Raw genomic sequence first — 13,254 nt, forward strand, 5'->3', positions numbered from 1 at the left:
AGTGACAATAAACAGTCATCTGCCACCACTATTCCTCTGTCTCTCTCTATATTCCTTTTATATAGTAAAGCAAATTCATAACATAATTTCGACATCGAACACCAGGGTTAGAGTACGTTGCAGCAACAGAAGCAACCAAGGAAGCAATGTGGCTGAGATTTGCTTCGAAAGCAAGATTGCAACCAAATAGAATTGTTATTTATTACGATAATTAAGTGCACATGTCTTAAAAAAAACAAAAACAAAAAAAAAAAATTCATCAAGATGCACACCAAATTGACGATATTTGTAATCTTTTTAACAAATGATTCTACTAATTGTTATAACAGTCATCAGAATACGACCCAATTATTTTGTATGTCCAGCTTTGTAAATAGAGGCCAGAATTTTCTTCAAACATTTATTGTAGACGAAAGGTCTCTCCAATGCAACCAAATGGCCTGCTTTCTCAATGCATACCAGTGTCGCATTATCTCCCAAATTTCTGTCCAAAAGAACATAACCGAACGAGTCAAATTTCTGCCGAAAATAATTGAACGGAAACCCAGTGGAGCAAACATCTTTTAAGAATGTCTATTTACAATAATAGATATCGGGTCGGAACAGAGACAGAGAGAGAGAGACGTATTTAACGGGAAATTATCAGTGAACCAAGTACCAATAAGATAAATAAATCGTTACAAGTGTATCAATACTTCCCAATTAGCTTCATGCAATTTCACATAGAACATATAATAGCTTTATTAGGTCTGCAAACCGTGCAAAAGAAAAGTTACACTGTCCTTGTCGTAAGTTGATTTTATATGTCTAAATTCATTTCTTAAAATTCTGATACAAACATATGCAATCTAACGAGTTGTCTTAATTGCAAAATAAAATTGGACAAAATAAAAACTGTGGTTAAAGTTTATGCCAAGACATGGCTTCTATTCTTCACGATGGAAGATAATCAAGCAAAAGGAAGCAGCAAAGACATGCTGATATCACAATATGGTTTCGGCATTAAAACTTTAGTATTAATAAATAAATAAATATAAATTGATTGACGAACTATTAATTGGAAATCTGTAAACATACTCTTTCAGTGATTTGGCTACTTCAACAGGGAAGATCCTGTCATTCTCGCCCCAAACCAGATGCACCTTCTGCAAAAAGATCCCATCAATCATCAGCCCATTTCCACAACATTCTACAAATATAACTAGAAGGAAGGTAGTTTGAGAAAGTCTTGCGTCCGTAAACCCGAATAATCTAAATCTATTTCGTATCAACCATATGTAGCAATGGAATAAGTTGTAGCGTAATGGCTATTGCATTAATTAGTACATTGTTTGATTTAAGTATTATAGTATCTATTATCCTATTTGTTGTATGAATCACATATAAAATAAGGGGTAAATAGTTTTTTTTTTTCATTTATTATGACTCCAATTTGATCATTTAACATGTCCAATTAAAAGAATATTATGTATTACATAGTTAAAAATATGATTGAAATAACAATTATAATTTTTTTAGCATTGATTAATATAATCAGTAATGATTATTCATTATATATAGATAATAAACTATTTGATTATAGAAATTTAGATAACTGCACCTGATAGGAGGCAACTAATATGATGCTAGTTATTGTTATAAATTTAATATAAACCAATATTTGTGTCCTAGATAACATAATTATTATAACATCCACTGTTTACAGATTATATCTAGTATTTTATTTATTTACGACATAACATATGTTTATGTCAAAAAAATATAATTAATGTTATTACTATATATAAATAATTCAACAAATTTAGTCATAATTTGGAATAATAATCTAACATAGATAGAGTGAGTGCAAGAGAAAGACGTGGATATTTAATGTAGTTTTGGCTGTACTACGAATTATGCTATAACAAATATTGCTGCATACAAAAACTGTAATGGGCATTCAATATGTAATATAATAGACACTATTACAACCAAACAATGTTCTACGTATTGCTTCCATGTGGCGCCACAGGATCTCATGGCTGGCAATAGCATTAAGTGGGTTCACATGCATTCTAGTTGGCAGTAGCATTAAGTGGGTTCACATGCACTTCACATGCACCGAGTGCATGTTACAATTTTGCGTGTAGTCATTTACTTAGGTTCTAACCCTTACTTTCTTTTGCTTTTTCCATTTCTGTCCCAAACTCTATACAGGTTCTTACTAGAATATGTAGGTTTTTGCATCACATAAGTTTTGGCCACTAATCCTCCCACTTGAATCTAGTTATAGATCTGACCTTGAAGGACGAGCTTGTGATAATCTCTGCCAGTATAGATATACTCTTGAAGGATAAGCTTGTGATGATCTTTGTCAATCATGCTCAATTGAGCCTTGATTTTTGGTTTTTTTGTTTATTTTGGAGATCTATAGGTTTGTTTTACCGTTAGTATAATAAGTGATGTGAGAGAACTTGAATGAGCATTTATCAGCTAGATAGTGTTCGAACATCAGTTAAGAAATGGCAAAAGAACTATACAAGTGCCAAAACTTGACACGAGAGAACACTTAAGTGCCAAAATGACACTTAAGTGTCAAAAGTTACAAAAGTTACACTTAAGTGTCATTTAAAAAAAAAAAAATTGGCATACCTTAGTGCCAAATCCAGCGTTCTTGGCCATAAATCCTACGTGTCAATTTTTAATAATATAACTCACTATATGACTCATTAAAGAGCCGAGTCAACAAAGAAGAGTCAAAACGACATTGCTTTGACTCTTTTTTGAATTTTAATATAAATTAAATTAAATTAAATTTAAAAATAATTCATTTAAAAAAAGAGGAAGAAGATAAAGATTACAGAAGTCGAGGGATCAACCCTTGCCGTTGCCTCCCACGGTCACCAGGAAGGACCGGCAATGATGGGGGAAAGGTTAGCCAAGGTCAACGAGCCCTGGCCAAGGGTCGACAACCCTGGTTGACCTATGGTAAAGGCCTACCCCCTAGCTAGAGACGGCCCTTGGTTTGACTGGGCAAGGGTTGATGTCTCTTGCCGGATCTTGGGGAGGGCCACGACCTTAGCCTCAGATCTAGGCGAGAACTTGCATGCTATGAAGCATGGACACATTTCTGTAGCCTCCATGTCGTGTCGACGTGTCGGACACGCTCGAACACGCGGTCAACATGTGTCAAATTTTCCGACATGTGGTCAAATCTTCTTGACACGTTTCAACACGCATGTCCAAGAGAGATGATCATTGAAGAAAATAATGGCAAGGGTGCAGAGTCGACGGCAAGGGAGTGACCGTGAGGCTGCGATGGTGAGAAAAGGCTAAAGGAAGAGCAGAGACCGAGGCAACCTAGAGAGAGGACCGCAACTGCGATGGAGGGCCGGAGGCAAGGCGGCGAACAATTGTGATGAGGCGACCGAGAGAGAGAAGAGATTGAGACGAGGAGGAGAAGGCCGGGCTAGGGTTTGGGGGGGGGGGAACTCAAAATATTAAAAATAAGATTTTGATGGGACTTGCCGTGATTTCTTCTTTCTGGAGAGAGGAGAATATGAGTGTTCAATTTCAAGAAAGAAGTGACGCAGCCCCGGGGGTGGCGGCGGCGGCGTGGGAGGTGCGAGGGAAAGGGGAGTAAAATAAGTTTGTTGAGACGGCGTGGGAGATGCGAGGGAAAGAGGAGTGAAATAAGTTTGTTGAGGGGCAGGATAAAGGGGGTGGGTGGGGGTTGGCGTGGACCCCAAGGACTTTTATTTTTTTTATTAGAATAGTAAATAAGGGAGACTATAAAGTGGGGAGAAGAAACGATGGAAAGAGAGTGAAATAAATGTGAGGGTGAGAGTTGGGGTGGACCACAAGGGCTTTTTTTATTAGAAAAATAAATAAGAAAAGCTATAAAGTGATTTCAGAAAATAAAAGTGTTGAATGTTGAATAATAATAAATTTTGGTTATTGTAAAAGATTATAGATTTATTTAAACAAGTTAATTCTAATTTCTTTTTAGTCATTAGTTTCATTAATACTTTTTTTTAGAGTTAGAAATATGTTCTCAAACATAATTACGCATTAACTATGAATATGTCTTTCAAATTTCCTATGAATAGATTTATTAATATTGTTAGTGTAAGTGCATTGTTTGCTTTTTTATTATTATTTATTTAATTATGAATTTGAATCAAATTAATTAAAAATAAAAATATTCATTTAATACATAACATATTGGATCGTGTTGAAATTCCCTACTTTTTGAGGAATGACATGTTGGTGTGTTGTGTCGTGTTGTGCGCATGTCGCGTATTCGTGTCGGTGTTACATAGCTTGTAGGCCGTCACCGCCGTCGCCAAGGTCGCCGGCCCTTGGCCGGGCTCGGTGACCCCATTGACCCTCCCCACTGCCCTAACCCTTCCTGGTGATGGTGGGGAGGCAGCAACGAGGGCTAAGCCCTCGCCTTCTGCAATGTTTATCTTCTTCTTTTAATAATAGTAATAATTTAGTTTTAAATTTAATTTAATTTGATTTATATTAAAATTCAAATTCAAGGCAAAACGACTTCGTTTTGCACTTGTCTCATTGAAAAAACCTCATGTTAGTATTTTGGTTAGATTTTCTCATTGTTGGGACTTAACTAATCCATTTTGCTCCGATTTTTGCACTTAAGTGCTCTTCCGTGCTAAGTTTTGGCACTCCAAGGGTCTGAGTCTCGATAAGAAATATAGCAAATTTATATCAAGGTAAATATACCTAGCATTTCCACTAGGGTATACTAAATTGAACACAAAAAATATCAATTTCAATTATACATATGTATTTAAAGGCATGCACATGCAATTACATATGGTATTCCAGCCTAGACTATATATATAATTATCTTAGGATAATTATAAAAAAAGTCGTAAATATATTACATTAGTTTCAATTTAGTTATATACATTTTAATTGTTTTTTAATTAAATCCATCCAACCAATTTTGGCTAAAAATCACTGATGTAGATACTGAGCATCCTATGTGGCATGGTCGATACTAATGTGGAATCTTTTTTTAATGTTTTAACTTCTTCTTTTTCATTTTTTTCTTTTTTTCTTTCTTTTTTTTTTCATTGTGTCCGACGAGAGTCGTCGAAGCTCGCTAGTAGGCAAGACCATTGTGGTTGTAGGTGAAGCTGCCTTCACCATTTCTAGGCAAGGCCAACCTCGCCAGCCAAGGACAAAGCCACCTTCACTTGTGGCCGGCAAAGGCTCCATGGCCCTCGCATGCAGTCGGTGAGGGCTTCATGACCCTCTCCCAGTGGCCAACGAGCTGTAATGACCCTCCCCCAGCCATAGTAGAGAGAGAGAGAGAGAGAGAGAGGAGAAGAAGAAGAAGAAGAAGAAGAAGAAGAAGAAGAAGAAGAAGAAGAAGAAAAAGGAACAAAAATTAATGAAAAATTGAAAAAATATTAAAAATTTAAAAATTATCCATGTTAGCTCCGGTCATGCCACGTAGCATGACCAACATCCAAGCCAGCAATATTTGGTAAAAATTGATTAAATGAACTCAATTGGTAAAACGTGAAAATGTTTAGAATTAAATTGATATAAGTGCAATAAATTTGAAACTTTTATGGTAATTTTCATGAATTATCTTAGTTGTCAGATGCAAAAGCCACACATCATCTAACGAGATGAAAGGGTTGACATCAAGTCAATTATGCATATCTTGCATAGACATGTTATGAACTTAATACATATAATCTACCATTGGATTTGGTGAGAACCATGGAAAGTAATTTTACAAGTTGCGAGGATAAGTGTTCTTAGGACTAGCTTTTGACAGAGAAATTGTAGCATACATCACCACTGTGAAAAGTTTTACACGAGCATATTTATACACTATCAATCGAGAAGATTAGCTGGTTATGGTCCTCCAAAAAGGTGAATGAGATCGTTTGTGTATACTTTTCTTGATATAGGCGGTTTTGCTCTATCTTTCCCTTTTGTATACTTGAGCAGGTTACAAACAAGTCTTGCATTGTCAGAACAAAACTTATACTAGAGTGACATGCAGATTTACACAATCCAAATATTATGCCTAGGATCTTAATGTTAGAGAAAATCAACAAAGAATGAAAGAAATAATGGATCTCATCTCATATTGCAGCCACCAAGAAAAATTTTCTCAATTAAGTGCCAGCTTGGTTCAGTATTTCACCCATAAAATGAGTATAAATCAGAATTTTTCAACTTATAATCATTTTTTTTAATGAAATTTTTATTTATTTATTTTGTAACAAAGGATTCTGTGTAGGGTTAAAAAATAAACAACCACCGAAGGAGAAGATTCATCAAACCTGAGAGTACTGCGGGAAAGCGAAATCCTTGTCTGGAATGACCAAAGCCTCCAGCAATTCGGCTCTCTCTTTTCTGCAGTCAAACAAGACCTACCATCCAACGACAAGAAAGGGAAAAATGAGGTAAACATCTCATCTTTACAAGGAGAGTCCATTATAGTTCCAAAAAAAAAAAAAAAAAAAAAAAAAACGGAGAGTCCATTATGATTTTTGCACATGTTCATAGATATCACTAGAAAAATCTCTCTCTCTCTCTCTCCTGCTTCTAAACGCCCTAGCGCACCATCAATGCCAGCACCGAACTTGTGACAGCCACCATCGATGGAGACCGCCACCTCCAGTCCCAGCACCACCGTAGGTGGCTCCACTTTGACGACAAGACTTGATTTGATAGATCTCTCTCTCTCTGCCCCCGTCATCTAGGCACAAATATCTTGATGATGATCATTCACCACGGAGGAGATGACATCTGATTGTCTCCCAAAAACAAAGGAGACTAGATCTACTTCGTTTTGTTCTGCCCCAACCACACCATCAATGCTGGCCGCGGTACTTTCCGACCACCACGACTACTAGAGACCTCCTGCGACGTTACAATCAGCGTCACCCCCATTCCAGCAATAAGCTTGATGCAGCATCTCTTTCTCTCTCTCTCTCTCTCTCTCTCTCTCTCTCTCTCTCTCTAAGGGAGGCTAATGGATGGTGGTAGTAGTGGTGGTGGGACGGGGATGACGGTCAATGTGCCAAGGATGAGGGATAAAATTGACAGATAAAAGCATATGATCAAAACCTATGCAATTGTTTGTTAGAATTTTAGCTCCATTTATTTCATGAAAAATTGATGATTTGAAAAGTATTTTTCTAAAAATAATTACTTGCATCGTTTATAAAAATGAATGAACGAACGAGAAATATTATCATTATCCATGAAAATATTTAGATAACTTATGATTTTTCTAAAAGAGGTACACAAAACAGTTGAAGATCCTGCATTTAATTGTTTTTTTTTTTTGGGGGGTGGGGGAGGCTGAGATTTTTTTCTTTCTGTTATATGTTTTACATATCTTATGCGGGTATCACTTATTTTGCAAGGAAATAATTATTCTTGAAAGAAAATATCAAATACATATCTCAATTTTCACTTAGTAATTACCTGCGTACCTCTATTTTTGCAAGTATCATTCACATACCTCTAAGCAAATCTCATATTAAGAAGATCAAATTGCCCCTACTTACAAACTCATTTTAACATCATGCTTAAAATTTGAGGGGTTTGGCTTTTAATTGGTTTTAATTATTTTGGATGGGTGTGAGAATTCAGGATTTTACCAAGAGTACTTTTGTAAAGAAAATGGTATGTTGTAGATAAAGACACAATAATAATAGACACAAGAATAATCAATGTGGAGGCGCATATCCGTTCCAAAGGTAAAAACTCATGTAGCATTTACTATTTTCAAAGAAGATGTAAATAATCATAGGTTCTACTAATTGTCATGGCTAAAACACTGGCTTCCCTTATGCGAATGTTATCAACAACCGCACGTGATGCACGCGTGCACGCGTCCATGTGCATCCGCACACAAACGCGCGCACTCACGCTTAGAGGATTAGGGTTTTTTATTTATTTATTTATTGGGTGATATTAGATGCACGGATTGTGTAACCAAATTTCCACATGATCTACGATCATCACTGTCGACGTAATTAGTTATTTGGTTGCTAAAACACACACAAAGTATTTGGATTTTGCTTATTGGGAAATATTAGGTACACAAATTGTATAACCTTTTATATATATATATATATATATATATATATATATATATATATTCCAGCACTATGATTGTTGAGGTAATTAGTTATTTAGTTGCTAAAATTAAAATTAACTAGTGAATTATAAGAGATTCTTAACATATCAGTTTGTGCATTTTTATATTTAATAATATTCATATATCCGTGCTGGCTAGTAGGATGACAATGAATGATGCGGTAGCTCGATAGACACAGGCGAGTGACAGAGACCACAAGTTATTGAATCATAGAGATCTTGTATTGATAGTACGTTTGTGATGGATGTACATTAGAGAGTTGGTAACTACTTGCCATCTTCATTGTTAGTCTATCCCATGAAATTTTTTAGCATTCTGTATAAGCATGTCCAACTCTTATGTGCAAGTGGGATTACGAATAACACATGAAATTTGACAAATGAGGGTCCGCATGTAAAAATAAATTGGGGCAACATTCTAATACTTTGTTAAAATTGTCAACTCAAAAGCCTAAACTAATAAGTGAAAGTAGATCACATATATATAGAGAATATATAAATCTCATAGATACATGATATGGGATACTTTAACATTCTACTAAAAATAAAATTAGTAGAAAAACTCGTATTACATAATGGATCAATATAATGTGCACATATGAAAAGCACTTAGTCCAATATGACATCAACATGTTAAGACTCGTGAAAATTCTTCCTTCTACCGATATTACAATAATAAATGTCTTCATCAATTTGAAGCAAAGTCAAGTCCTCACTTTGTAATAGAGAGATTCTCCAAGTCCTATATATAGTAAAATGTATCTGGATCATTAGATTTGATAAAATTCTCGTGGGGCCCACACTTATTAAATCTAAAGTTTCTCAAAATTTAACTCATCGAATATATTGTTTGAGATGAATGAATGAAACAAGTGATGAATTGATGAGTAATGGACCTTCCCATAGTTAAGACTAAGGACCACATATTTAAAATAAGTACAATCAACTTCATTCGTAAAAGAAAATTGTCAGTCAAAAATTTATTTGAGAGGCATGCGTACCATAATATTCCAAAATGATGGTACGTGTTGAAAAATTCAAATAAATTCACCTTAAGAAAAATATCGTAGTCCAATCCAAGCCCTACATGTCCCTGTGTTTTTGTGAATAGCATTTTTCAAACTATGATCCGATACTAGCCCCCAAGGACCTATATAAAAGATTTCCTTTGAGAATTTATCAATTGTAAAGTTTCTAAACTAATACTAGAGAAATTTCCAAATAAAAGCTTAAAATGCTCTTATTTTCTCAAAATAAAGACCTGAAATAGATATTATTTAAAATAGAGGCCTGAAGTAGTCATAAAAGTTTCAACTAAGGACCTGACTCGCTGACTAGCTAAGAGCATTTTTGTCTAATATAATTTTTTATTTTAAATATTATTTAAATTATATTTAAAAAAAATGGGCCAATGATGGTGGGGAATGGCCAATCAAGGGTTGCCAAAGGTCGCCAAGCCCTAACTAGTGGCCAATGACCGTTGCCAATTGTAGGCAAGGGCTTGCGCCTTGGGCAAGGGTCACAGCTCTCACCCAAATCTAGCGAGGGTTACTAGCCCTAGCCTAGAACTGGTCAAGGGCCACCACTCGCAACCGACCCTTGCTAGTGGCGACCCTCGTTGACCCTTGGCCGACCATCCCCTACCATTGCCAGCCCTTCCCAGCAATGGTAGGACGGCAGCGACGAGGGCTAACCTGATTTTCTTCCCTTCCTTTTTTTTTTTAAATTTATTTTTTATCTAATACGAAAAGGAAAAAAAGGGAAAAAAATAAAAAATGTAAAGGACAAAAATGCCTTTGTCAACCGGTCACTTAGGCCATTTTTTGAAATAAGATTTATTTCAAATTCATTTGAAAAAATAAGGACACTTCAGACTCTTATTTAAAAAATGAAAGCACTTTATGCCTTTATTTAGAATTTTCCCTTAATACTATTATCGATCCTCTAATGTGTGTACTTCTTATATAAAGTTCTGAAACTTTTAATACTGATGAATACTCTAATTACAATGGTTCATGCAATCAAATCCTTTTGTCATGAACACACATAGTTGTAATGCGGTCCCCATAGGAATTTAAAAAATTTAATATTATAGAGAAAACAAACAATTATTTGAATAATCACGAGTATTTCTTCATAACTTTGATAAGCTCTTGAGCAAAAAGAAATAGTAATAAATATTATTATAACAATAATTGATCGACTAAATTCGAATATGTGGAAAGAAGGAACATTTGTGATGATGGAGGTGACTACAGGACAGTATAGGTGCCAACGACTAAGGCTAGGGTAGACGTAGAGGGTGACGACACATGGTTACTCTCTCTTCTCCAATTTTCTCTCTTCTTATCGATTTTCTTCTTTATTACTCTAAATTTTACATTGGTCAAAACATATAAAGCTGAAATTTCAGAATTTTAATTTTCTAGTTATGTTCGTAAATTAAAATTGATTAATTCAACAACAGATTCAAAATGATTAAGGGTATTGATGATGAAAAGAATCAATTAGAGTCATCTAATTTAGAGGACTTTGCCGCACAAATTACAGGTGCCGCAATCATTTACATAAAATAGCATCTTATTGGAAAAGTTAAGAAACATAATCATTTACTCAATATAATAAAAGCATAACCAAGCAATTAGTCATTAGCACCAAAATTAGAAATATTATATACTTACGCTAAAATTGCATTAAACTATCCAAAACAAAATATTACAAAAGTTAAAAACAATGAAACATTTCACCAATCTTATACCTAGGGTCAACTATAGTTGAAAATGCTTTTGGTGGGAGAGAAATAAAAAGAGATAACATTAAAATTATGCTATAAAATCGAAATCAAAAAGTAAATTTGATTAAACAATCAATAATAGATATCTTGGTGATTCAAATTTAAACATAAATCAACTAAACTATATCGCATTGCTACAATAAATTGATGATTAGCGCAACATGTTATGTTAAAATCCACTTTCTTATGATAATTTTTTCCATTATATTAAGTGAAGCCGCACATATTTTGTCAATTTAATATCGTCACTCATAATGCAATCTTGACATGCTAGCAACGTAAGGCCACAAGTGCAAAGGTTGCTTCGAAAAGCACATTAAAATCAAGACTTCCATGGATATGTGACAGGAAAAGCAAAAATTTGTGTAATCGATTGATATTGTCAACCACCATCCATCAACTCTAGTGCTTGGTCCTACATAAATTTAAGAGAATGCATTTTCGGAGTTAGAAATGAAAACATATAACTGTTGAAATTCTCACCCACCTTGTCTAAAAGGGAAAAACAGAGACAAAAGCTATCGAAATTTCCAAGAAAGCCACGCCTGCAACTTTCCTCGTTTTGTTAAGAGAATCTTTTCGAAAATAACAGATATTTATATGTCATCGGATTGTAAAGAACAAAAATTACGTTAAATTGTTCTAAAACAATCAAATAGGATACTCATGCTAGATATGGATAAAAGATATAATTTGAAAAGTAAAAACGATAAATTCCAATTAGCTAGGTAATAAATCGACAACTCATCAGTGAATTGATAATTTTATTTTGATTTGATAGTTTCGATTACACATAATTGACAAATGCATTTCATTCACATCATCACATCATTAACATTATGAAAATTTAAAAGCCGATATTAGAGAATTGATTGATTATTTAGATAACGGACTAAGAACCTCTAGATAAAGCAAAGGTTTTTGTGCATGATCATAGAAAAGTTCGCTTTGGGACGTACCTCTAAAGCGTGCTTGAAAACACATTTGGGGAGTCTAGGGAAGTGGAAGCTGCCAATTTCAAGCAACTTCTTCAGTGCACTCGCCGAATCAGGCAACAGAAATTCCGACCACGCCGGAAACCCCAACCTCTCTAAGCGCTCTCGGCTCAGCGACTCCGTCACCACCGGGCCAGAGCACGTCGCCACCACTGACTCGACCAGTTCAGGCTGCAACTCGGCCAACCTGAACGCCACCATTGCGCCGTAGCTGAACCCGACCACTGTGCACTTCTGCACTCCCAGCTTTGCCAGCCCCCTTGCCAGGCACTCCGCCTGGAATCCCACAGTCCGGCAGCCGTCGCCGGTGGAGGAACCACCGAAGAAGAGGAGGTCCGGCACGTAGACTGCATAGTCCCTCGCAAGGGCGAGGACTTGGAACTGCCACGTCAGGATGCTGTCGCCAACGAAGCCGTGGAGGAAGACGACGGCAGGTTTTTTACCGTTGTTGGCATTCTTCTTGAGTCGGCTCGGAGCCCAGATGTTCATGACGGTCCCCGGTTCGACCTCGATCTTTTGAGGTCTCACGCCGGCGAGCTTCATGATCGCTCGCAACAAGGGCTTGTAAATCTTGACAGTGTTCACCATTCTCTCACTCTCTCTCTCAGCCTGATTATGCACGGTGTCGTCCATCTTCGCCATGTACGTCCAGTGGTCATATATTTGTTGGGAATGTGAAGCCGACGGTGCAGTCTGACGCCACGTGTTCCCATAACTTGCTTGTCCGGTTTTCCAAGGAAATTGAAATCTCATTCTATTTTCTTGTTAAACCGCACATCCCTTCTATCTTTTTATTTTTCTTTCGTGCTACGTATCATTGGGGGTTGTCTAGTCCCATTCCCACCATTGGAGCTCCCCCCCCACTCTCCCGTTTCTCTCACCCCTTAAATGCCGTCTCTGCAGCCACAACTTTCGGGTGTATACTTTTCCAATTTCCCCATCCGCGACCGTGAGCGAGTGGTGGCAAAGAGCATTAGAAGTTCGTTGGTACTTCGATGTTAGTAGATGCCCTTTCTTTACTATCCCTCCTTCCAAGGCCTTGTGGTTTAGCAGTCCAGTCCATAGAGAGAAGAAGAAAGCACAAACTTCTCTGAAATGACCCGAATTGGCGGATCTTCTCTATCTCCACGTCAAAATGAAGGCTCTTTTCATGAATAATCGTGTCGCCAAGCTCATCCTTGAACTTGATCAGGACGTTGGACAGGAAGACCTTGAACAGGCTTGACTAGCTTCGCATCCTCAGCATAAAGGACAACTCCATCTGTGGCACTGTCCCTAACCTCCAGTCCGTCAGCCTAAATGGCAATGCCTGCTCCAGTATCT

General features: G+C 36.4%; 1 protein-coding gene across 1 annotated transcript; it reads right to left on the reverse strand.

Moving 5' to 3' along the window:
* Nucleotides 1-348: 348 nt before the first annotated feature.
* LOC120296099 (monoacylglycerol lipase ABHD6-like) lies at nucleotides 349-12,519 on the reverse strand. The gene is made up of 4 exons (XM_039317756.1): nucleotides 11,896-12,519; nucleotides 6,312-6,401; nucleotides 1,078-1,145; nucleotides 349-484 (listed from the first exon to the last, which is right to left on the reverse strand). Exons 1-4 carry the CDS (start codon nucleotides 12,517-12,519, stop codon nucleotides 349-351), a joined length of 918 nt encoding a protein of 305 aa, XP_039173690.1.
* Between the last annotated feature and the right edge of the window lie 735 nt (nucleotides 12,520-13,254).

Source organism: Eucalyptus grandis, chromosome 7, assembly GCF_016545825.1.
Source record: "Eucalyptus grandis isolate ANBG69807.140 chromosome 7, ASM1654582v1, whole genome shotgun sequence".
NCBI lineage: Eukaryota > Viridiplantae > Streptophyta > Magnoliopsida > Myrtales > Myrtaceae > Eucalyptus > Eucalyptus grandis.

Bases quoted from the DNA above. Each gene is read 5' to 3' on its own strand.
- LOC120296099 (XM_039317756.1), bottom strand. From the start codon at position 12,519: ATGGTGAACACTGTCAAGATTTACAAGCCCTTGTTGCGAGCGATCATG. The intron at 1,146-6,311 runs GTTTGATGAATC...ATCTTTTTGCAG, and splicing joins CTTTCCCGCAGTACTCTCAG to AAGGTGCATCTGGTTTGGGG. The intron at 485-1,077 runs GTATGTTTACAG...TCTTTTGGACAG, and splicing joins GTAGCCAAATCACTGAAAGA to AAATTTGGGAGATAATGCGA.